Genomic DNA, 22,248 nt, shown 5'->3' with positions numbered 1-22,248 from the left:
TTAAAATTGGACAGAAACTGCTGAATGTTTTTAAGGCTTTAAGGGGTTACATTTCCCCCTAATTATTTGAATTGAGATTTGATGTATTTAGCATCCAGATTTTCATTTGCAGGGGGAACTTACTAGAAATAAAGCACTCCCCTCGAAAAAGGGCTCCTATATATTTAGGGGCCGTGGGCCCCCACTGTTTCCCACCCTAGATCTGCTCTTTGTAAGTTAGTATCCGTCATCTGATGGCATGAAGGGCCCTCGTGTGAGATGGGGCCAGGTATGAAGTAATAGTTGGATTTTTCCATGGAGTTGCAGTGTTTGGAGCTGGAAGACTCGGGGTGCAGACCACTAATTCAAGTGAGAATTTCTGACCAGCTCATTAACATTAAAAGTGCCCGCACAGTATCTTTTGAAAAAGGAGATTGTTTGGCCCCCAAAATGGTGAGATTGTGTAAATCGTTGCCAGGATCAACTCCCTGGGTCTTTGAGCTTTCATATGAGGGCAGAAGGGCTGAGAACTACGGTTCAAAATGGTCCTAAGTGCCCAAGAAAGCCTGAGGGTTGCCACTTGAAAAATGGCTGCAATCAGACTTCGGAAAAATCACTTTTTGGGGGGTGATTTTGTTTTGTGGGAATAATTAAAAATGTAATTGGTTAACCCACAAAAAATTGAAAAGAAATTGAAAGATTAGATACCAGACAAGAATTTCATTTGAGTTTCAGAAATCTCAGGGATGTTGGCGTGCATGCTATTGGGCCCTGAACGGTGCTGATTTTACACTGTTTTCAATGGGGCTTGAATTTGTGGACTGGACCCATTAGGCACGTTATTACATTGTAGCGCCCTCAGTAGCCGATTTTTGTCCAACTTTAGCAGACGACTGATTTCTGACTGGCCGTATGCGCATTTTGCCTTACAAATGTTGTTTCATGAAACAGCCGTTGGATACTTAAAAAAAATTCCCGCGAAAAAAGTGACTGACGCGCACACGGCTAGCTACGTGCAGAAGTAGCAAACTAGCTTTAAACGTTGACGATTTCCGGTTTTTTCGTTGGAGTTTGGCGCGATAAATACCTCATAGACATCTTAGAGCTGGATGTGTCAAGATTATCACCAGGATCACGACCAAAGGTAAGGTAAATTCTTCAACTTTTGACCACGATCATGCCCATGCCGCCTGCTGACTTGTTGGCAGGTACGTGTTGCACTCGTGCACAAGTTGCAGTGTTGACGCGGTCGTCTCTCATGATCGTCGAGTGTACATCATACTAGTAGTAGTATCAACGTCAAGCCTATAGCGTGAGGGCTGTGAAGGCCTATCCTAGTTAGTCTGTTGGACTCCCTCCGTATCCTTGGCCCCACAACTACTGACGGGTACAGTCCACCAATTCAAGCCCCATTGAAAACAGTGTAAAATCAGCACTGTTCAGGGCGCAATAACATGCACGCCAATACTTACCCCCACTAGTGTGGCACAGACTCTCCTGCCGATCCATCCTTAGCCACACATCGGTATATACGCAATTTGGTTTTGGCGTATTGAACATTTCAGCGCACCCACTTATCGTGGGCGGAATTTCTTAAGGGGATGGCAGGGTTCTTGGATACAGTGTAGATTATTTAGCTGGTAACTTGAAAGTCTGTAATTCAACAAACGACATGTGCACACATTTTCAAGGAAAAAAAATTAAATTAATTTGACGATCATTTACATTTATGTGCAACTCATGCCCTGTTCATAGAGTGTAACAATTCCTGGTGTTGGGTTTTGACTGCTTAATGGACATTTGCTCATGTGTCAACTTTTTTCCACAATAAAGCAAAAGAATGCATGTTGAACAGATTGTGTTTTGACAAATTTGCCTTTGGGCCCTTATCAATTTTTGACAATGGCCTCCGTGCCCTTTTAAATGGCCTTGGTGCCCATGGAAATTTTGACTTCTCCAAGGCAAAAATGGCCTAGGCCTCTTAAGAAACAAATTTCGAACCCTGCTTCAATCAGGAATTGCAATTGAATGGAACCGATCTGCAATTAGAACCAGCAAGAAAAGTGTTGTCGTCACTCCAGTCGATCCCGTGAGTTTAAAATTCAAAGTTTACATTTGGGGAAAAGTTTTCTAGTTAGCCAAACACACGGTGGACTACTGGCCAGTTTCACTGCGCGGCCAGCCAGGTGCTACATGTTCAATGTACAGTATGTGACTTCACTTATTCAGTCTAGTGCACTGCCGTACAGTGTACACATATACATGTGCTGTATGTATGTATAGTGTACACGCATCCACGAAACTGGAGTGATGGCTCTGCGTGTGCAGTGGTTCACTTCACGTTATCAATCGCCTTTGTGGTCTGCGGTCACAAGCCCTGCCAAGTTAATGAGGTGCAGGGTGCTTAAAACCGCAAAGCGTGCATTGAACAGCGTGTCAGGTTCACTGATTATGTTAGCGTGTTGGGTAAAATTCTGACCTGCACTGTACATGTACGTGTAGCACTTGAAAATGGTGAAACAGATTTCAGACCATGATTCCCAATACTTTTGAAAACCTGACATTTTTATTCACCAATGTCTCATTCCCACCTGATGACGAGCATGCTGTTGATGCTGTTCATGTTTATCACATTGCACTTTTGTTGGACCGGCCAGTGGCTGAGCTTGCTCTGCCTATCTGCATTTTGGTTCGACCATTTTTTGAGGCGGGTTTTTTTTTTCTAAGATTTGCAATCTGTCACAGCTACACAGTGCAGCACATATCGCATGTCCTGATGGTCCAGCTTAGGTTGCTCAATAAAAATAAGATGCCATCCCTTGCTTCCAAAAATGGGCAAAGGAGCCAGGATGTCAGGTGAAAGATTCCGGTTTTCATCAAATGTCTTGGAAGTTTGACTTTATTATACCTGGGTCTGAACTTGTGTTGCATTTGAACAAGGAAATATTTTGATGAATTTTTTTTTGTTTTTAATTTGACTTGTTCTACCGTCCACAGCAGTTGCAATGCCTGTAAAAACAAGACAAGTACAAACCCCACTACCTTTCAAGTGCCGCAAGACACGGAATAGTGGCAAGACTCCGCAAAGGGCATCTGTGGAAAGAAGTCAAGCAACTGAAGTAAGGAAGTTGACTACAGTGTGTAGAACCCAAAAAGATGACAAAAACCAAACCCAAGTACAAGGCACAAAGACTCCTGAGAAATCATCTTCACATCACTTAGGATATGTTAGAAGAAAATCATCACCGTGTGATTCAGCAAGTCAGTCTGGTCAGATGCTACCGTCTTCTCCTAGAAAAAGAACCTTATTGCAAGGTAAGCTGTGCTCAGAAAATTTTAAGCCAGTCAACGAAGACCTGGTGATTGCCCAGCTTTTTATCAAAAACCGGAAAGTGCCTTTTTATTTCAACGTATTCTTTCCCTCTATTGCAGCTGGTATCAGTGTTCTCCATGGGGGTTGTAGCAGGATGGGCCGCCCTGCCAAAATTTAGTCTCACTAAAGTTTTGCCACCCCGCCAAAAATATCACTGCCCTGGTGTTTTTGCGATTAGATTTTCCCTATTCTCCACTGTCTTTACAGTTTATCTAAATGGAAAAAATTGCTTGAAATAAACCTTCTTTCCTTCTGCTTCTAAAACTACTTCTTTTGTGTTCTACATTTTCAAACAAGTTCAGTGAGAAAAGTGAAATATAAGCTTCTTGTACAAAATTTTGTTTTCAGAAAACATCTAGAAAGGAAATTTTCTTCCAGCTAGATTTTTGTTGCAGACTTTTGACATTTTTGAACGGTTTGTCAAAAATCATAAAAGCCCAAAAATCGACCAAAAAGTACAATACTTTGCTCTTACTTAACAGTCCTATAAATTTTTGCATCAAATGTCTGTTTAAGGTGTCATAGCCAAATTGACTAAGCGTTCCACTTTGCGGACATTGCGCGGAATCGTGGAGAGCATGCTAATCCCTGCCAAACAAAAGAGCCGTAAGCAACCCAGCGGCTCCGTGGATGGAATGCAATATGCAAGCTTAATGCAAATACCAACCTCATGAATACGCCCGATCTTCTGCGTATCGGCTGGCAATCTTTGGCAGGGCGATTCCCTTGGAATTAGCACGTGGCCGAGTTTCGCTGACTAACCGGTCGACTTCCAATTCGAACAGGATCTGCCACCAACTTAAAAACCACAAGGTTTTTATTTTCTGAAGTTGGCCGGCGCTCCTGGTGCGAATTCCGAAATGAAAGCATACGTTTAAGTACTGTGCAGGATTTGCATGTACTGTGGTTTACCAAAATTGACCAATTTGGGGATTTGTGACTTAATAACTTTATGTACATGTGTCATTTGAGGGACTATTTCAGCTTTTGAGTACACTGCTCCGAGAAAAATCGAGAAAAATGCTGTTCATTTTTATCACTCAGTGCTCAGTTCGTTTATATTTGTCTTGTAAAATACCATGGATCTCAGGACATTCCTGCCTGCCAGGACAGTTCGATCTGGCCCTTAAGGAAGACATTCTTTCCCTTTGCTTTTTATGTTAATTGTGGTTGGTGAATTTACCTTCAACTTTGTGTTTCATCTTCAAAAATGCAACGCTGAGAATTGTCAAACAACGATTGATCCTTCAGTGAGTTGACTGCTACAGTACCACAGTGACTTCTCGACCACACTTACTGTACATGTACATGTAATGTACACGTGCAAAACAAAACGTACATGTAGTTCGCTTTTCAAAAACCGTTCACGTGCACATCATCAGCGCCCATCGTTAATACTTTATAAATCAACAAATGTGGTAACCACATGCATCCTTGCGTTTTGGTCATGTGAGTTACTGTGATTTGAAAATTAAAAAGCTAAATGTCTCAATATTGGAGTTTAGACTGAGAAAAACTGGTCCCGGAGCTCCTCTGGAGAGGTCATAATTGATTTGGACCATACCATTATCTTGAGGGGTGAAACCGAGATGATATAAATTGTAATTTATATAAGGTAAACTTCCAAAGTTTCATAAATAAAGTTTAACTTCAGATCAGGCCAAATTCTCTTTCAGGTCGTTAGTTATGGTTCTTTATCTATTTTATTAGCTAATAATGACTTTAGGTGAATCGATGTGTGTTGGCATTTTGCAAAGCTCTGTTAACGGTTGCAATAGTTGAAATTTTCTGAGAAAAAAATTCTCGAAAATGACAGAATTTCTTGCGGTAGGATTTCACAGATTGTCTGACACTATTACCGTATGTACTTACATGTACATGTACTTTACAGCAAGATGTTTCAAGATAATTCGACAGTCCCATTTGTTTGATCTTACAAATCCCATAGGCTTACACACCCCAGCACAGGGCAGAAAGCTGTCTGACAATCGTAAAATAAGTCAGCATAAAAATGTGCTGCCATCAGAACAATGAGTTCAAAATTTCTTGTAGCTTTTAAGCGTATGATCAGTCATGCATGTTCTGTAGTAATTTGCTATGCATCTTTTGTTCAATTGCATTTTCATTTGAACTGGTCCATACACATGCAGGTCAAATGGATAATGAACAAAAAGTTTTGGAATCGAGGCAGGAGTTTTAACTTCATTCTTTCTGCTTGTCATAAGATACAATGTAATTGTGCACTGCCACAAGAACCATATTGACATTTTTTTTTGACTTGTTATAACCACATGTTATGGTGGTTTTTTTTAAATTGAGTAACTCAGATTCTGTGAGGTTTGTTCTAGCATTGCATTGAGGTAGGACTTAACTTCTATTTTCAAATGGTAATCAGTTGATTTTTTTTCATGTTGCATGCACAGAAGTCTCAACAAATGATGAACGACGTGTGACACCATGCTGCAGCCCTAGAAAGATGAAGAAAGAAAATATTCCTGTCACTGACGTAATTGAGGACAGTTCTGTTCTTGCTGATGATGCAGATATTTTTGTCAGTCCTAGACAAAATCATTCCACAGATTTGAAATCAGTAAACTGTCATGTGCATCATGTGAAGACAAGCCCAGCAAAAGGTGCATGTGTGAAGTTAGAGTGCAATGCATCACCTCAGAGAAGCAGGAAGGATAGCACAGGGGAGAAATTTACATCACCAACAGTAAGGGGATCTCTGAACAAGACGATTACTCCATTGAAGCTTGAAAAAAATGAGGGTGAGTACATGATGCCTCAATTATACCGATGGGTCTAAATGTAGGACTACAGTTGGACTCTATAGAGTTGCCAAATTTCTATTAACCACTTGTCGCCAGGGAACCCCGTTTCGAGCACCATGGGTTTATAAGCAGAGCCGGGGTGCCCGAAATGGGACAAAAGAGCTGGTTTGTGTAACACAAGACCGTACTCGGAACAAAAGACCTGCTGCTGAGAATTGCCATCATTTTTTCGGCTTGCATTTTTCGAAGGTAATAATCTGTTCTTAAACAGTGTACCACTGTTTTTGGCATAGCTTGCTCGCGGATTAGCACCACGGACAAAAGTGCTCTCGGGCTCCATTGATGAGTGACACAGCACCGCTGCATGCTAATTCAGCCACGTTTGAAAAGACGCCACTCGCATTCACTGGGGACAAAGGAAATTGCGCAACACCTCACAATTCTTGGCTCTCTTTACAGGGGGGCAGGCTTGGCTGAAATATTCAGGCGTCAGTGAAGGTTACCTGTTAGCTTAGAAAAGCCACCAAACAGTCATTCGTGTAAACGTCCATGAAATGATGAATTTTTGAAAAATTTTGAAAACTGAAAATCTTGAAAATTGTCCTTACGTGTGCAGTGCCATTTTTAAAAGCACCCGGCAGCATGTGGTGAAAAAATTCCTAACTTTGTTCTCCCTTGTTTTGCTGCAGATACTAAGCAGAAAGCATCAAACTATGTCGGTTTGCATTTCATTGATGACATCAAAAACTAGATTCTGCTTACACGTGTTACCGATGCGTATGACACGGTGGAGGCTATGTTATGGCAAACGCTGTTGCACTTTCCGCTCTGAGCAGGAACAACAGAGGGTGTGCTTTTTCATAACAAAGACAATCCTTTGGTGGGAATCTGTTGCTTACACACTCAAGTTAGTAAGCGTTTGGCGCAGGATACAATGAGAGTGTGACTGTCGAATGTATGATCTCTGCTTGTATGCCAGGCGTGTATACATATCAGTTTGGAAAACTTCCCACTGTCCGGTCTCTTCTTAGCTAGTGAGGGTGCACTTCAACAGGAACAGATCATACTGTTCATGTACATGTAGTTAGGCAGCCCAACTGAAACATTACAGTTGGGTCCCTTTGGATGAGCAAGTTTACTTGTCATGAACTTTGGGTTGCATGGACTTCAATTCAGCACTGTGAATGTCATTGTACCACTCACTCTTGATACGTGTCTTGTTGAATGAAAGCCCTGTTGGTTTGTTGAAACTGTTCATTGATTAATACATGTACATGCACTGCTGGCTGTGGGCACTATTCGCTCCATAAGTACCACTGTCCATGTAAGACAGTTTCATGTTCCATGTGTAGGCACATACATGTACATGTACCCAGATGTGGTTAGAGGGAGGTTTCACAAAACATAAAGTAATATTTACGAGCAAAATTGTGGGCAGGTTTTGATCTGTAAGTTTTGATATTTACTCCCTTATCAAAAACTGTTGGTAGCCGAGGAGTATGTGGACCTGATGTACATGTACCTAAAACGAACATTTTATTCCTGACTCATTCTCTTTGACAGGTGTTCATTTGCAGTAGCTGTAGATGAACAAATTGTAACATTCTCAAAGTTCCATCTGTTTTCTACTCTTTTTGTAGGAGAATGTTATAAGAAGATCAAGCAGTCCCTCCATACAGCTCTACCTGATCGTCTGCTGTGTAGAGACAAGGAACTTGGAATGATGACATTATTCTTAAGGAGTCATGTGACCAAGGCTCAAGCTGGTAGTTTGTACATTTCAGGAGCGCCAGGAACTGGCAAGACGGCATGCCTGTCCCAGGTCTTAAATAATGAAAAGGTAATGGTAGCATATTAAAATCAAGAACACTGGGCTCTTGCATTCCTTACAGTGACATCTTAAGGCACAATGTCAGAAAGATTTTTATCAGCACGCTGCGAGCCACCGCTGCACCTCGCGGCACATTTTTCCGAGTCACCTGTCCACCCTCTGCAGGAGGCGCAGCTTGGCACCCAGATCAGTCTCCAGCTCGTTAAATATCCCTATTGTGTGCCCGTTATTGTTATGTTAACATGCAGCATGAATAGGGAAATTCCTCTCTCACACAAGGCGTGCCACGCCGCACCGATGTCCATTGTGAATTTCAGCCACAGAGCGAGTCCTGTGAGATCAAATTTCACGGTTGGAGTACTGTTGTTTTCCTATCTCCAGATATTCAGCCTTCAGCTCATATAGAATGTTAAATTTTTCATCTGGACAATTTTTGATGACATTAATGATGACACTCTATTTCAAATACATTCTCTGACTATATATTCAGGCCCTATGGTAGTTTAACTGGGTTTGTCTACTCGCAATCAAAAGCGCCAACTATACAGTAAGGGAATGTAATAATTGATGTCACCGTGACCGGCCAATGACTGACACTGTCTTAAGTAGCTGATGGTAGGGGTAGCGGGCTTTCAACTTTTATAACCAATGATAACTAAGAATATGTAGAGCTTATATATCGATTGGTTTCTGGTTTCTTGTTTGCATCTCGGCGATCGGTTTGTTGACAGTTGAGCGTGGAGGAGGGCAGTTGATGACTGGTTTGATAGGGCTGTTTAAAGGTGATACACAGATGCCAGGCGGTGGGCATCCGTTCATACACAGTAACAGAAAAATGTTTGGAGAGTGAGCCTTCTGTTTCTCCAAAAAGCGTTGTTGTTAGTGGACTATTGTGACAACTCCAAGATTTTGTTTCACCTGTTGGACAAATTCAAAGGTGCTTTTTTGCCCAACAGAAAGCGAAAGCCTTTAATAGTGAAAATAGCCGACATTGGATGAGTGTCTGTGATTCTGTCGGCACACTGTGGCTGCCCACAAGTATCCGGAATGCAGTCATCCATGAAAGCATTATGCAAATCTGTACCCTTTTTTATGCAGGAACACTAAGTAGGTCGGCGGCGCTGAGGGTTGGTCAGCTTGGCATGCCGACCTTCGGCGCTGATTAAAACCTTTTTGACATCGTGCAGTAATCAAACTTGGATTTTACAATTCAAAGCTGTTATAGTTGAAGTTACTCTTCATTTCCATTTTCCATGGGAAGAATGGAATTTTTTATGTACACGAAAAATGAAATCTTTTAAAGTCGAACCTTAGGGGAATAAATAAAACTAGTTATCTGAAGTTTGAGTTCAGCAAGGTTTCCGATTTTTCTGTGAGTCATGCATACTAATATGGGTTTTGCTTCTTTTGATGGACTTAAAATGGGCATTTCTTAAGAACCATCCTTTTGTTCTTATAACCCTAACCCTCCCAAATCCTCCAAAATCCTTTTCTGCAAAGTGAAGGAATTTGGAGGATTTGGGTGTATGGCAAAAGTGCATGGCTGATTTCGAAGGATGCCATACGTGAAAGTCATGGATTAGACCTTATGTTGTTTGTGCTTAGTCCACACTGCCTCAACATAATGACAGGAATTGCTGGAGGATTTTGAAGAATTCGGGCAGTTAGGCACACCCCCAAATAACATTTTTTCAAGAAATTTTGGAGGATTTTGGCTGAAATCAATTTTTACATGTTGGAGGATTTCTGAGGATTCAGGATGGTTCCTTGTAAGAGGGCCTGAGGGTTGGTTAGGGTTAATATTTACTAAACTAAAACTTGCTGTTTCTTAAGTTTGTTTTATTTACACGGTGCACAGCAGGCTAGTGATGCATAACACATCTGCTTGCTCTGCAGACTATCTATTCAAGATGATATGACTGGGTCTTTTAAATGAGGGCGCACTCTGCAATTAGACCACTGATAACAAACAGGCCAATCCAGAAACCAAGCACCTGTATGCTGGATCACATGTCACTGGCAAGAGCCAGTGATTGGACTGTCTGTGTGGGATATGACTGGGCCACCAATAGTAGTCAATATCTTCCATCGTTAAGGTAGAAGAACCTAAGAAGTTTTACATGTATGCTGATTATTGACAATAACAAAGATTATGTTTAGGCCAGCCCTTGCCTTCATGAAGAAATCCGTTATTTTTCGTTTCATTCTGGATGATATAGTGAGCACGCCGCGCAAGCCCCGAAACGATTTGAACCTTGTCCCCATGGACTACTTCATGTGAGAGTGGGCGCAATATGGCAGCCAATGATTGCCATGGGAATGAGATTGATTACATGTACGATCGATAGCTGGTGAACAAGTATGGCTCCCTGTATTCATTTTGTTGCAAGTTGATAGATATGGTGTTGTAGTTAATTATTTGTAAGTGAGGGAACCCACCTACCAGCATTGATGCATTTGAACCAAACGTGTGAACCGTAGTCCCAGCTTTACTGCAGCGTATTTTCTATTTTGGACTTGGTTGATGGGGCCAGGAAAAAGCATGGGAAAAGACTAAACTTTAGCTCAGATTTTATTTTCACATTTGTTTGGATCTAAATTGCATAAGCATCGAATTAAGTAGTGCATGGCTTGATTTGCACCGCCAGGCTGTGTTTGAAAAAATGGGCCATGATTTCACAAACTGGCTTTGCAAAACACGGCTGCACAGCTTGCTAGCTAAAACGCTGTTAAGATTTCACTTTACCTACATGTAAGTACATGTAACTTGGAATGCCAAAAGCAGTGTGTCTGTTAAACTTGAAGTTTTGCACATGTATGGTTGGTCTAGAAGAAACTGATGTATTCCTTAAATTCATGTTATCCTCGGTATCTTTTTCAAAATGTTTGACACTGGTCATTGACCAAGCATCTGTAGGAGCATCAAAGCATCATCAGTGTTTGCAGTTATGATGTTGTCAATGAGTGTTTCTTAGTGGATTCAATTGGGTTTGGCTGGTCTCTTGACCTACAAAGTTTGGTTTGATTTTTTTAATAATCAGTGCCTTTATTGTTTTTTTTTTCTCAAATCCAGAAATTGATGAGCAAAGCTCAAGTGATCTTTGTGAACTGCATGTCTGTAAGACATAGTCAAGGAATCTATGGTAAAATTTTGGAGGAAGTTCTTGGCAACCATCGAGGCAAGATCAGTGCCAAGGAAGCCTCACGACGACTACAGAAGACATTCACATCAGCAGGACAAATGATGTAAGCTAGATCTCACTATCTAAACTAAATCATGCTAGTACAATGAAAACTCCAGACTGACTCATGGAAATAATCATACCTTGAGTGCCACCTTAATGCTGGTGAAGGCTCAATTGTGTCTGCAGAATGCAATGGGGTGTAAATGATTGAAGAATTTGACTCGGATAACTCTGAGATTGAGGTGTTTTCCTAGGATGATATCACAGTTAGACTCATGAGTAAACAACTTTACATTAGCATAAAAATCACCCCTCTTGAATATCCTTTAACAAGGTAAAAAAACACAATGTGAAAGTATAATTAAATTGAACACAAAGGTGTACTTTCAAGGATTTCATTTAAAAAATGTTTGCTTGGAGCATGGAGTAACTGTATTTCTAATCATGTTTGTGTTGTGTTGCAGAGTGCTTGTGTTGGATGAGATTGACCATCTAGACAGTAAAGGTCAAGAAGTATTATACACAATGTTTGAATGGCCATCACTTCCCAAATCAAGACTTCTTCTCATTGGTATGTCCATAGTAATAACTGATGCTGTCTTAGGTAATACTGAAGCAGAGTTCCAGTTGTAATAAATGTCTTCCTAAGGTGCTTTGGAAAAAGTAGATACATGTGTGGATTACATTAGTTAATATAATTTGTCAGTTACACCACAAAGTGATATATCATAGATAGTTGCCATACCACGGAGTGGCGTATTGTGTGTACAAAGTCTGTGGATAGTGCGTCACTTTGTGATGCAACAAAACTATCCTGTACGTCATTTTGTGGTGAAACTGACAAATTGTAAAGCTGTTGGAACTTGTGTATCAAACATGATTATTATGATAATCTCGATCAGGGCCCAATTTCATGGCGCTGCTTACTGCAAGTGGAAACTTGGCACTTACCATAGCAGGAAATTCTGTACTTATAGTGAACGTATTTCATGGGTTAGTGAGGAATTTTTTTGGTAACTAAGGATTCTGTGCTTAACAGGTAAGTTCAGAATTTTTCTGCTAGCACAGTTAGCGAAGAATGGAGATCGTAAGCCCAGAATTCTGCGGTAAGCAGCACCATGAAATTGGGCCCAGTTTACAGAAATGTAGAACCAATGTGAATAATGCAGTTGGACAGTGACATCAAACGTGATTTAATAGCATATTTGCATGCACACCAATATACACAATGTGTATTTCGTGGGTTTTACCACAAAGTGACATTTCGTGGATTGTTGCTGCACCACAAACTGGCGTATCGTGTGTACTAGTCCATAGACGGTATGTCACTTCATGGTGCACAAAAGCTATCCTGTATGTCCCGTTGTGGTCAAACCGATGATATGAACCTACAATGTAACTGTCAGGATTATGTCTTTATGTGGATTAACCAGAAACGCAAACTGTAAACTGCCCAAATTATGTCATTCCTCTTTATTCTAATGTTTCTTTCTTGCCTTTGGTCCACAGGTGTTGCCAATGCATTGGACTTGACTGACAGGATTCTACCACGTCTTCAAGCTCGACCGAAGTGTAAGCCTGAGTTACTACATTTCTCACCATATTCCAAGGATGAGATTGCTGCCATATTGCTGGACAGGGTACAGAATGTAAGTTTAGAGCCAATGATTTTCCGTTTCAAAAATGGGTATTTTCCATTTCGCCAAATCCTGTATTTCAGGATTCAAATTCCGTTTCATACCTTCGTAAGCATGAAATAGAAGAGTAAGTTTTAAACTATGCACGGAAACCATTTGCCCAACCACATCGCCCCCCTCCCCCGAGAGAAAAGAAACAAAGATAGCAACAATACTATTTGGAAAACTTCTTCAATCTTTCCAACGTTTCATAATTTCTGTAGTGAAAATTAAAAAAAAAATCCAGACAATACAGCACACCCTATCCCTTGATTTCCCACCGGCACACAATCACCAAAAACTTGCTACGATTAATGAACGGACAATTCATGTGCCACTCCTTGTGTATGAAATCAGATTACATACATGTACATGTACAGTGAAGTCACAGAGTAGGTCTTGCATGTAACAGTCGTTGATCACAATATGTTAATGTTGAACATCGACCCACCATTTTATTTGGCAGTTGTGCGACAAAATTCAGAAAGATAACATTAAATCTGAGCCTTGAAATGTATGTTTGTGACTGAAAACTTCACTCTTTATTGAAAACTTCCAAGGGTCCATTCAGCTACAGTACACCAAGCTTACAAGGTTTCGTTCAATTCAAGAAATATGTAATTAGTCTTTCGTTTCGCTGCAGCGGTTTCATCGTTTCACCATGTGGTACTAGCCTTGTCTCAAGGGGTCCCTACGGATTCACAGACTAAATTTCCCACATGTGCAATAGTCATATGTGTGAATAACAACTTGCTTGCGCCTTGATTTCATTGCTAGTACAGTGCACGTGTGAATGGCCAATGTTTGTATACACAATGTACCGTACTGTGCCGCTGTGTGGCAGCTGCTGCTGCACGATGGGGCCCGCGCACGCCATAGCGCTTACAAGTATCGGCATCGGCGCGGACGACCCAATCATGCGGTGGAGTGGTGGAATTTAGCATGTTTCCAGCATAATTCGTTCATTAAAAGCAAGCATTTGAAAAGGGTTTGGTAGGCATTTATTTTTTTGGAATTTGCAGAAAGTTTTCTTTACTTTTTAAGCCATTCTTATAGGGAAAGTGTGCAAGTTCCATTTCAAGCTGTGGATTCCATTTCAAAGTGTTGATTCTGTGAATTCCGTCCGTTTTCGCGCGATCGCAGAAAATCATTGGCTCTATGTAAGCACTGAGTTCACCTATTGACATATACTAAATCTCATACCAACCATAAATGGTTTATTTTAGACTTGGCACTGAGCAAAGTCAAACAGTATTCACTGAAATTTGGTAATGAAATATTGAGGGGCTGAATACATATTGATTATCATCCTGAAGAGTCTTCTCCCTAACCCTCTTGAGTTCATTGAAATTCACATGGAGGATTGTTGAGGATTTAAGAAAGTACAGCCTTGCATCTGTTACTTGATGAATTGGGGGGAGGGAGGGGAGGGGATAAGTGGCCAATTGGTTTCCTGTATTGTGGCAGGTGTAATAGAAATCAAGACAGTGTCCCCAATATGAAATTCTAGCAGGGTGGCAGGGTGCAGAGCTTAAAGCCCTCACGGCTCACTGAAGAGTCTTGGAAATTTTTGGATTCTAGATGCTCTGTTGTGCAATCTGAGGCATTTCCTGGCCACTTTTTTCTGATGTTTCATGTTCACTCCACTGATTGCAGTACACTTTTTTCTTCGATAAATTGTAAAGACAGTGGGGAATTGGGGAAAATCCACTAAGAAAACTTAGTAGGGCTGTGAAGTTTTTAGCCATTAGGCATATCTGTCCACTAGGTGCACTGAAACATTGATCCATGCTTTCATTTCTAGCCAGTCGGACCACTGTAATAGTCTTTTATATGGTCTACCTGATTGTCAGGTAAATCGACTTCAATTGGCTCAGAATGCCTGTGCTAGACTTGTTTACAAGTTGAGTAGGTTTTGTCATGTTTCACCATTGCTGGTTAAGCTGCACTGGCTTCCAGTGAAATTTAGAATTGATTTTAAAATATTAATGCCGGCCTACTGGTATACATGCTTCTATGGTTTGGCTCCAATCTAAGTAGCAGACTTATCGTAAAGAAGACTTCATCTCATTGCATTCTTGGTACATGTACATGTAGTTGTCCTGATGATACACTGTTGGAATACCCCTCTTACCACACTGAGGTTACACTCGGGGACCAGGCTTTTTGTTACTGTTACTCTAAAACTTTGGAATGCCATGCTTGTACATATTAGAATGGAAAACAGCTTGGCCATTTTTTAAGAGATTATTGAAAACGTGTTTGTTCGAGCATGCCTTCTATTAATTCCTAAGGGTGTCAGTGTGAAGGGATCTCAGGGTGATCAGGGTGCAAATTAACCTTTTTTTCCTGGTAGTCAGTAGGACCAGTACTTCAAAATTTCCACTGGTCCTGCTGAGAGTTTGGTGGTCCTACCAGAACTGCACACACAGCCGCATTGAGCAATCCTTGTTTGGGGCCTACATACATGTAAACGAGTTGGTAAGGCTTAGACTTTTGTTTCACTGGTCCCAGTCAAGTCTGGAACAAGCGGTTCGAACACTGCTTTCAAAATGGCTGGGACCAGTAAAACAAAAATCATAGAGCATTTTTGAAACGAAAGGAGTCGGCTTAGACTTTTAGATTCACTGGTTCCAGCCATTTTGAAACAGCATTCAAAACCACATTTTAAAGCTCTGACTGGAACCAGCAAAACTGAAGTCTGAGTCGAGTGCACTCGTTTCAAAAACGCTCTACGTTAACCCACCGTGTGTTGTGCACACGTGGCAAAACTACAGTTGGGAACGTTCTTATGTTGCGCAGCTACAGTCCTGGGCAAATCTCGTTGGAACATGCCTCTTCCTTGCCCCTGTCAATGTTATTTCTCGTTGGGTAAGCTGGGCTTCATCTTTGCCAATAAATGACTATTCTACCGGCCTCGGGCTACCAGACCACAGTTAATTTCAACCCCTGGGGTGTTAAAAGGGTGTGCACATTGTCTGCTTGTCAGAATTCTTTTGTGAGGGGGTTGTTTGCTGATTCTTTTGATTTTGAGTCTTGTCGTCGAATGTTGTATATTATATTTACTTTCTAATTTTCCCTTTATTAATTTGTTTCAATTATGATTTAGTGTTAATGTTTTCATGGAAAGGGCATATATGTGCATTACAGAATTTGCGCTATATAAGTCAATCAATTATTATTATACAGTTTTGGCAGGGCAGCCTGCCCTGATAAAACCATGTACCTTGTTGCCATCAAGATAATCATTTCTTTTGAATGTTTTGCAGAATTGTGATGAGAATGTTGTAGAACCAGTCGCATTGCAACTGTGTGCACGGAAGGTAGCTGCAGTGGCTGGGGACATCAGGAAAGCTCTTGATGTTTGCAGGTAAGTCTGTCATGATTTGCTGAATGCTTGCTATGTTTCAGGAGAGGCCATTGAATAGGACATTATATTGTACTTTTACTTGCTAGCCAACCCTAAAAAAGCTTTTAGGTACCAAAGGGTACTATCCCCAAAAGATACAAATTTTGGATTCAACTCCGTGTTAAAAAGTAAGTTAAGAAAATACTTATAGAAGTATTTGATATTTTCTCAAAAACTACTGAGCTTAGAGAGCTCCCACATTACCTATGTGAAGGGTAAACCATTTAATGTCATTGAAAATATGTATGATGGAGTATATGATAGAGTGGATGGGGTAATATACTTCACAGAACAAAGCCTGCTGCTGGATTTGAACCCTAGACTCTGATTTCAAACTGTGTCTGCCTGTTGATTGGTCAAGGGCTCTTAATTGTAGATTGGTGATTGTCAGTTGTTAGTGTCTAAATGCTGTTAGAATGTTTTTGTAATGACTGAGTGGATTGAAGTACCAGATGATTAGTTGGAAGACTAAACTCAGAAACAGACCGGTAGTCATTACTTGGATTAGGGCTGAGTCAATTCGAAGAATTCACTATCTGAATATTTGACCTTCAATTCAATTGAATATCCAAATATTCGGTTGTACAGTTCGGCAGATTGTTGATGAACAAATCATATACAAAATCAGTTGCAATAATGCTCACAATTGTACATTACAGGGGTTTAGATAACATGTGTATTAGCATAATGTGCTTCCTGACTCAGAAATTTGGTCAAAATATGCAGCATACACCCTGCTCAACAGAGTAACATTCGTAGCAGATGCAAAGGTGCCCCGTGCATAACCGTGATGAATTATTTAGAAAATCCTGAATTGAAGGGAAAGACCTGAAATGAAAGGTGTTGGTCACTAGACTTCCCAAAGATAGGATGCAGTAAAATTGATTTCTAGCACATGGGAACCACACTATTTTCACTTTTTTTGCTTTGATGGATAGGGTTTGAGTTGCCTGAACTCCTCATCGAAAGTTCTGCGGAAAAAAACATTAAGTTTTCTGCAAGTTTTGATCTGCTAAAATGGGCATTTTTTCAAGTGGCATTTTAAAGGCTTTCCAGTACATCTGCAAAAAACCAGGTATCGGTTTTGCAAACTATTAGTCTGAAACACCTTAGAAAGATTGAGGTTTAGATTATGAGTGTAAGTACATTTGACTGCCGAGTAATGAAGTGCACCTTGATTTTCTGAATGACTACATGTACCACCGGGTGTGTGCGCACAGCAGCTGGTCAACATGGCGTCCGCAGCAGTACAGTACTCTCCCTCTCATGAAGAAGAAGAGTACAATACAATACAATACTGAGGGCAAAAGATGACTGTACTCTACTCTGACCAAGGAAGTGGATATTGTACTCGTGGCTTGAAGACAATTATCTAAACCCCTGACATTATAATCACTGTAATGGCTTCTCACATCTAAGAATACATGTATCTCCAGCCACGATTTAGCAAGATTTAGATATGAACAATACTTCCTGTCCTGTTGAAAATCTCCATTCCTTAAAATTTTTGTAATGAATAATTCAACTTTTGAATTATAAGATTTCTGTCGCTTTTCACTAGAATCTGCTTGAAACAGGCCACCATTGTGCAATTTTCTCATTTAAAACGAGAAAAATGTCACTTTTCATGAAGTTTGCATTTGAATATTCAAATTTATAAGATAATATTAGAATATTTGGTAATCTCGGCACAGCCCTAACTTGGGTAGACTTACCCTTCAATATCAATATCTGTTTTACAGGCGTGCTGTTGAGATGGTTGAGTGTGATGTTAAGAGGCAACTACAGTTTAGCTGTAGATCACCAGGTGAGATTAAATAATGATGCAGTGATGTCAAATCAGTCAAGTAAAGAAGCTGTTTCAATCAGTTTCCTACCAAGGCCTTAACACCGAAAAATTAAAAAATATGCCTTGGAATGTCATCTTTCCTGACTAGGGGTGTGCATTTGTGGGTATTTTTAGAACCGGGTACCCGTTTTTTGTTAACATCGGGTACCTATATTGCCAAGAATCCTATTTACACGCTGCATTCATAGAAAATAATCTCCAGTATTGAAGAAAGATTTGTTTTGCTGTTGATATCCATTTCTTGGTACATGTATAGACATGCTGAATTTGCTTGTAGAAAAACTTTGCTTATTTTTATGTTACTTTATAACATACCGGTTCTTTCATTTTGGATCTGTTTTGGGTTTAGGGAGAAAAACTGGTCAGACTTCAAGTGCAACAGTGAGCAGTCATTCTGGGGTGAAGAAAGTTGGTCTGAAGCAGGTATCAAGTGTTATATCAGAGGTTTATGGGTCCAGTCTTACAACCAGTTCCAACCAATCTCAGACATTCCCTCTGCAGCAGAAACTGACGATATGTACTGTGCTCTTGATGGTACGAGGTGGCAAGTTCAAGGAAATCACTCTAGGAAAGGTAAGCATCTTTAAGACACTAGAGCCTGGTTTCTGTATCGACGTAGAGAGATACAGAGAGCATTACCTATTAGTTTTTGATGATATGCAATTTATGCAATCATATGCAAACAGTGATGTGACAACTTTGCCGACTGTCTGCAATGAGTCCCCAAGTAGGCCTTTACCAATGTACACGCTGACATGACTGGCCTATGATATCTCAATGTGCACGCTGACATGACTGGCCTATGATATCTCAATGTGCACGCTGACATGACTGGCCTATGATATCTCAATGTGTAGCTGACATGACTGGCCTATGATATCTCAATGTGCACGCTGACATGACTCGCCTATGATATCTCAATGTGTAGCTGACATGACTCGCCTATGATATCTCAATGTGTAGCTGACATGACTCGCCTATGATATCTCAATGTACACCCTGACATGACTCGCCTATGATATCTCAATGTACACGCTGACATGACTCACCTATGATATCTCAATGTGCACGCTGACATGACTGGCCTATGATATCTCAATGTGTAGCTGACATGACTGGCCTATGATATCTCAATGTGCACGCTGACATGACTAAAATGAAATAGTGTGGACAACTTATGTTGGTGAAATTTCCCAGTCTCTGCCAGTTTGAATAGCAGTGGGCATTGGCAATACGGCCTGTGCCTAATGTTTGTATAGGGGAGTGTTGGCTATGTACATTATGTTCATGGGCAGGGGATTGTCCAAGCCTATGTGTACATATAATGAACAAAAATGTATTTTTTGTGTCGGGAAATGTTCATTTTCAATAACATGTGTTGCCCTTACACCTAAGTTTATAACACTAGATACTCAGTGTTTGTCCGAGAGTTTGTGAAAAAATTCACAAGCTTCAAATTGGATGGGACTTGAACCCATGACCTTCTGTTTACTAGTGCAAATGCCTCAACCACTCGATCACCAAGCTTGCAGGGGTTGGCTGGCTGGTCTGAGTCAGAAGTAGCAGTGGGTACCACAAACTATTTATAGTTTGCAGTACCTACGGAATAGTTTGGGGTGGCAACATCCATTGCAATATCTGACTCGGACCAGCCAGCTGACCCGGGAAGCTCATTGGTTGAGTGGTTAGACATCTGCACTAAGACATACGCAGGTGGTTGTGGGTTAGAGTCCCACCTGATTAAGCTAAATTGCCTTTATCAGTGTATTTGCTGTTGTGTAATATCTACCAGACATACCGTGGACTATTACTGTGATATCAAATAACTTTAAAATGAAATAGGTTGAAAATTCACAATGTAGTGGGGGGGTGTGTATATGAGGGGCGGGGTACATGCTAGCATATAGAGGGAGTTGTATCATTTTTGCTCATCATGAATAAAGCATTTGAACAGATTTTCACTTGTTTTTCTTTCAGTGTCATGAGACATACAGCAAAGTGTGTAAGGATAGACAGGTACCCGCTGTAGAGCAGTCTGAATTCCTGTCTCTCTGTCAGTTGGTTGAAAGCAGAGGTGTGATCGGTCTCAAGTTCTCCAAAGACCCCAGGCAGTCCAAGGTATTCACTTTACTATAACTGTCTTTTAGGGCTGTAACATTTTTTGTGTTTTTTTTCAAAATTTAACTTTTCAGAGATTAAATTTGGAATTGTATCAAGTCCCAAACAGAAGTATTCTTTTTGGAATCGCACTCTTCATTTCCAAGAAAAGCTTTGATTTAGTTGGATTGGATTTGATTTGAGTGGGTTCTTTCTCATCTGTCTTGTCTGTTTTTACCCCAACCCCAGATCAGATTGAAACTAAATGAGAATGAAGTGGAGGCTGCACTTCAGGACAAAGTTCTCCTGTCATCCATCTTACAAGGTGATGTCTTGACCAAGATGAGGTAACCAGGCTTCAGGTGTGATCTGCAATCTCATGTGTCATAGTGTGGGGCCAAGACTCTCCCCGATACCTTCTTTGGGAAGTAATCCTGCTGTAGTCTGCAACCTTCAGTCTCCTTCACTGAATGAGAGTTACGACATGAGTGTCACCTTTGTTGAAATCTAATTGGCAGGTGTATTCATCAGTGTGTGTGTACAGTTGGTATGCGATAGCCACAAGCTCTACTGAACAGATTAATTAACAGCCATTTTGTTTCCAGGCACTATTCTGTCTATAGACAGCTTTTCTTGTGAGAAGTAAATCCTGCCATGATTTGAACTCTCCACAGCATATTGGTTTTGGATTTTGTTGAATGCTGCTCTTTGTCTAGCCCATCTGTAAACACTGAACAGAATTTTACTTCGGCTTGGAAGTGGATATTCATTTTGCAGCCTTTTCATTTGTAGAATGAGTTTTGTCAGGTTTGGGGAAAAAATCCAGGCTTCTTCAAATGAAATGGTGAAACTGTAGTTTTGTATGCTTGGCAAATACTTTAGACTTTTACTGTACCTAGTTAAACCCTGACATGAATGTTTTTAGACAAAACCTGATTTCATGCTTTTTGATGTTAAATGCTAGAATAATGTCAGGCCTTAGCTTCTCTAGTCTTATTTCCAGGCTCTGGACAATATACCCTGACTAACACACTTGGTTAACTTGCTGATAATTTTCAACATGATAAGACCCATGCAACATTTATCTCTTTATATACATGCATATGCACATCACTGGCATGACGAGGACTTATAAAATGTGTGCCTCCCCAGGTGCCCCAGTTATAAATTCAACTCACTTGAGTCACAGATGATGTACAGAGAAATAAAATCTTGATAAATGTCATGACACATTCTTTTGTAATAAAATAACTTTTTGAATGTAGCTTTTCAAGGCTGATTAATACTGAGTAGAGAATCAGAAAGAATTAAATTCAAAAGTCCTTTTTCATGTATAGTGTAATTGACAGTGCTATTTTAAAGTGAGTACATGTAATTGATATTCCCATTTCTTTTTTTTGTAAGACCCTTTTTGTTTAAACTTATTTTAATCCTGTCTTTTTAAGTTTGTGCGTAAAACTGATTCAGTTAGCATGTGATGTGAATAATAAAATAGCTTTTCAGTGAATGATGATGAACAGATACAGCAAACAGAATACATGTAATTTCTTTGAAGTATAGTCCTGTATTGCTAGCTACTCACGCTCTCAAAGTAATCTCAGTATTCGATCAAGGAGTGTTGCTTCATTTTATTATTTTTTTAATTTAGATATCAGGATGAGAAAACAAAGCCAGTCAAAAACAGGGCCAGTCAGAAACGAGGCCAGTTGGTTTGTTTCGAGCAAAGATTTCGGATATAACTCGCCAAGTTCGCTGAATATGTAATACCAAACGTGCGTGTAGGGCAGTAGATCAGTGCAGCATGGTATTCATGCTGCTACGCGAGTTTGTTGACGCGACTAGGATAGACAGCGCCCTCAATATGTCATCATTTCACCTCAACGCTTATTTTCTACCATGCAAAGTACATTTATTAAGTTAAACGACAGATATGTAATAAACTGCAAGAATAGTAATTACAGCACAAACGGAAAGGGGAATTATAGAGGCATTGTCACAAAAATTGGAGAAAAGGTGTTCAGCTGTCTGAAATTCATAACTCGTAGGCCTAACTTCGTAGGCCTAAGTTGACGCCT

The 22,248-nt window shown here is 40.4% G+C and overlaps 1 protein-coding gene across 2 annotated transcripts; it reads left to right on the top strand.

Moving 5' to 3' along the window:
• Positions 1 to 935: 935 nt before the first annotated feature.
• Positions 936 to 21,694, top strand: LOC110986228 (DNA replication factor CDC6-like). Of its 2 annotated transcripts, none has more exons than XM_022247946.2 (12): positions 936 to 1,123; positions 2,977 to 3,294; positions 5,776 to 6,123; positions 7,767 to 7,966; positions 11,031 to 11,203; positions 11,607 to 11,713; positions 12,652 to 12,791; positions 16,088 to 16,188; positions 17,970 to 18,034; positions 18,426 to 18,649; positions 20,054 to 20,194; positions 20,423 to 21,694. In XM_022247946.2, exons 2-12 carry the CDS (start codon positions 2,985 to 2,987, stop codon positions 20,522 to 20,524), a joined length of 1,911 nt encoding a protein of 636 aa, XP_022103638.2. In that variant the 5' UTR covers positions 936 to 1,123; positions 2,977 to 2,984; the 3' UTR covers positions 20,525 to 21,694. The 2 variants fall into 2 exon arrangements, with proteins under 2 accessions (XP_022103638.2, XP_022103648.2); XM_022247956.2 differs by having other exon boundaries at positions 936 to 1,128.
• Positions 21,695 to 22,248: the final 554 nt, after the last annotated feature.

This window comes from Acanthaster planci, linkage group LG03 (genome assembly GCF_054643075.1).
Source record: "Acanthaster planci isolate LZ-2023a linkage group LG03, COTS_SCS, whole genome shotgun sequence".
Lineage (NCBI taxonomy): Eukaryota > Metazoa > Echinodermata > Asteroidea > Valvatida > Acanthasteridae > Acanthaster > Acanthaster planci.
The sequence above is the reverse complement of the archived record's forward strand: the minus strand, read 5'-3'. Positions and strand labels throughout refer to the sequence as shown.

What these genes read in the sequence shown, in the direction of transcription:
- LOC110986228 (XM_022247946.2), top strand. Translation starts at nt 2,985, where the DNA reads ATGCCTGTAAAAACAAGACAAGTACAAACCCCACTACCTTTCAAGTGC. An exon ending in TGCTGGACAGGGTACAGAAT is followed by an intron (nt 12,792 to 16,087) that starts GTAAGTTTAGAG and finishes AATGTTTTGCAG; the next exon opens with AATTGTGATGAGAATGTTGT. An exon ending in AAGACCCCAGGCAGTCCAAG is followed by an intron (nt 20,195 to 20,422) that starts GTATTCACTTTA and finishes CCCCAACCCCAG; the next exon opens with ATCAGATTGAAACTAAATGA.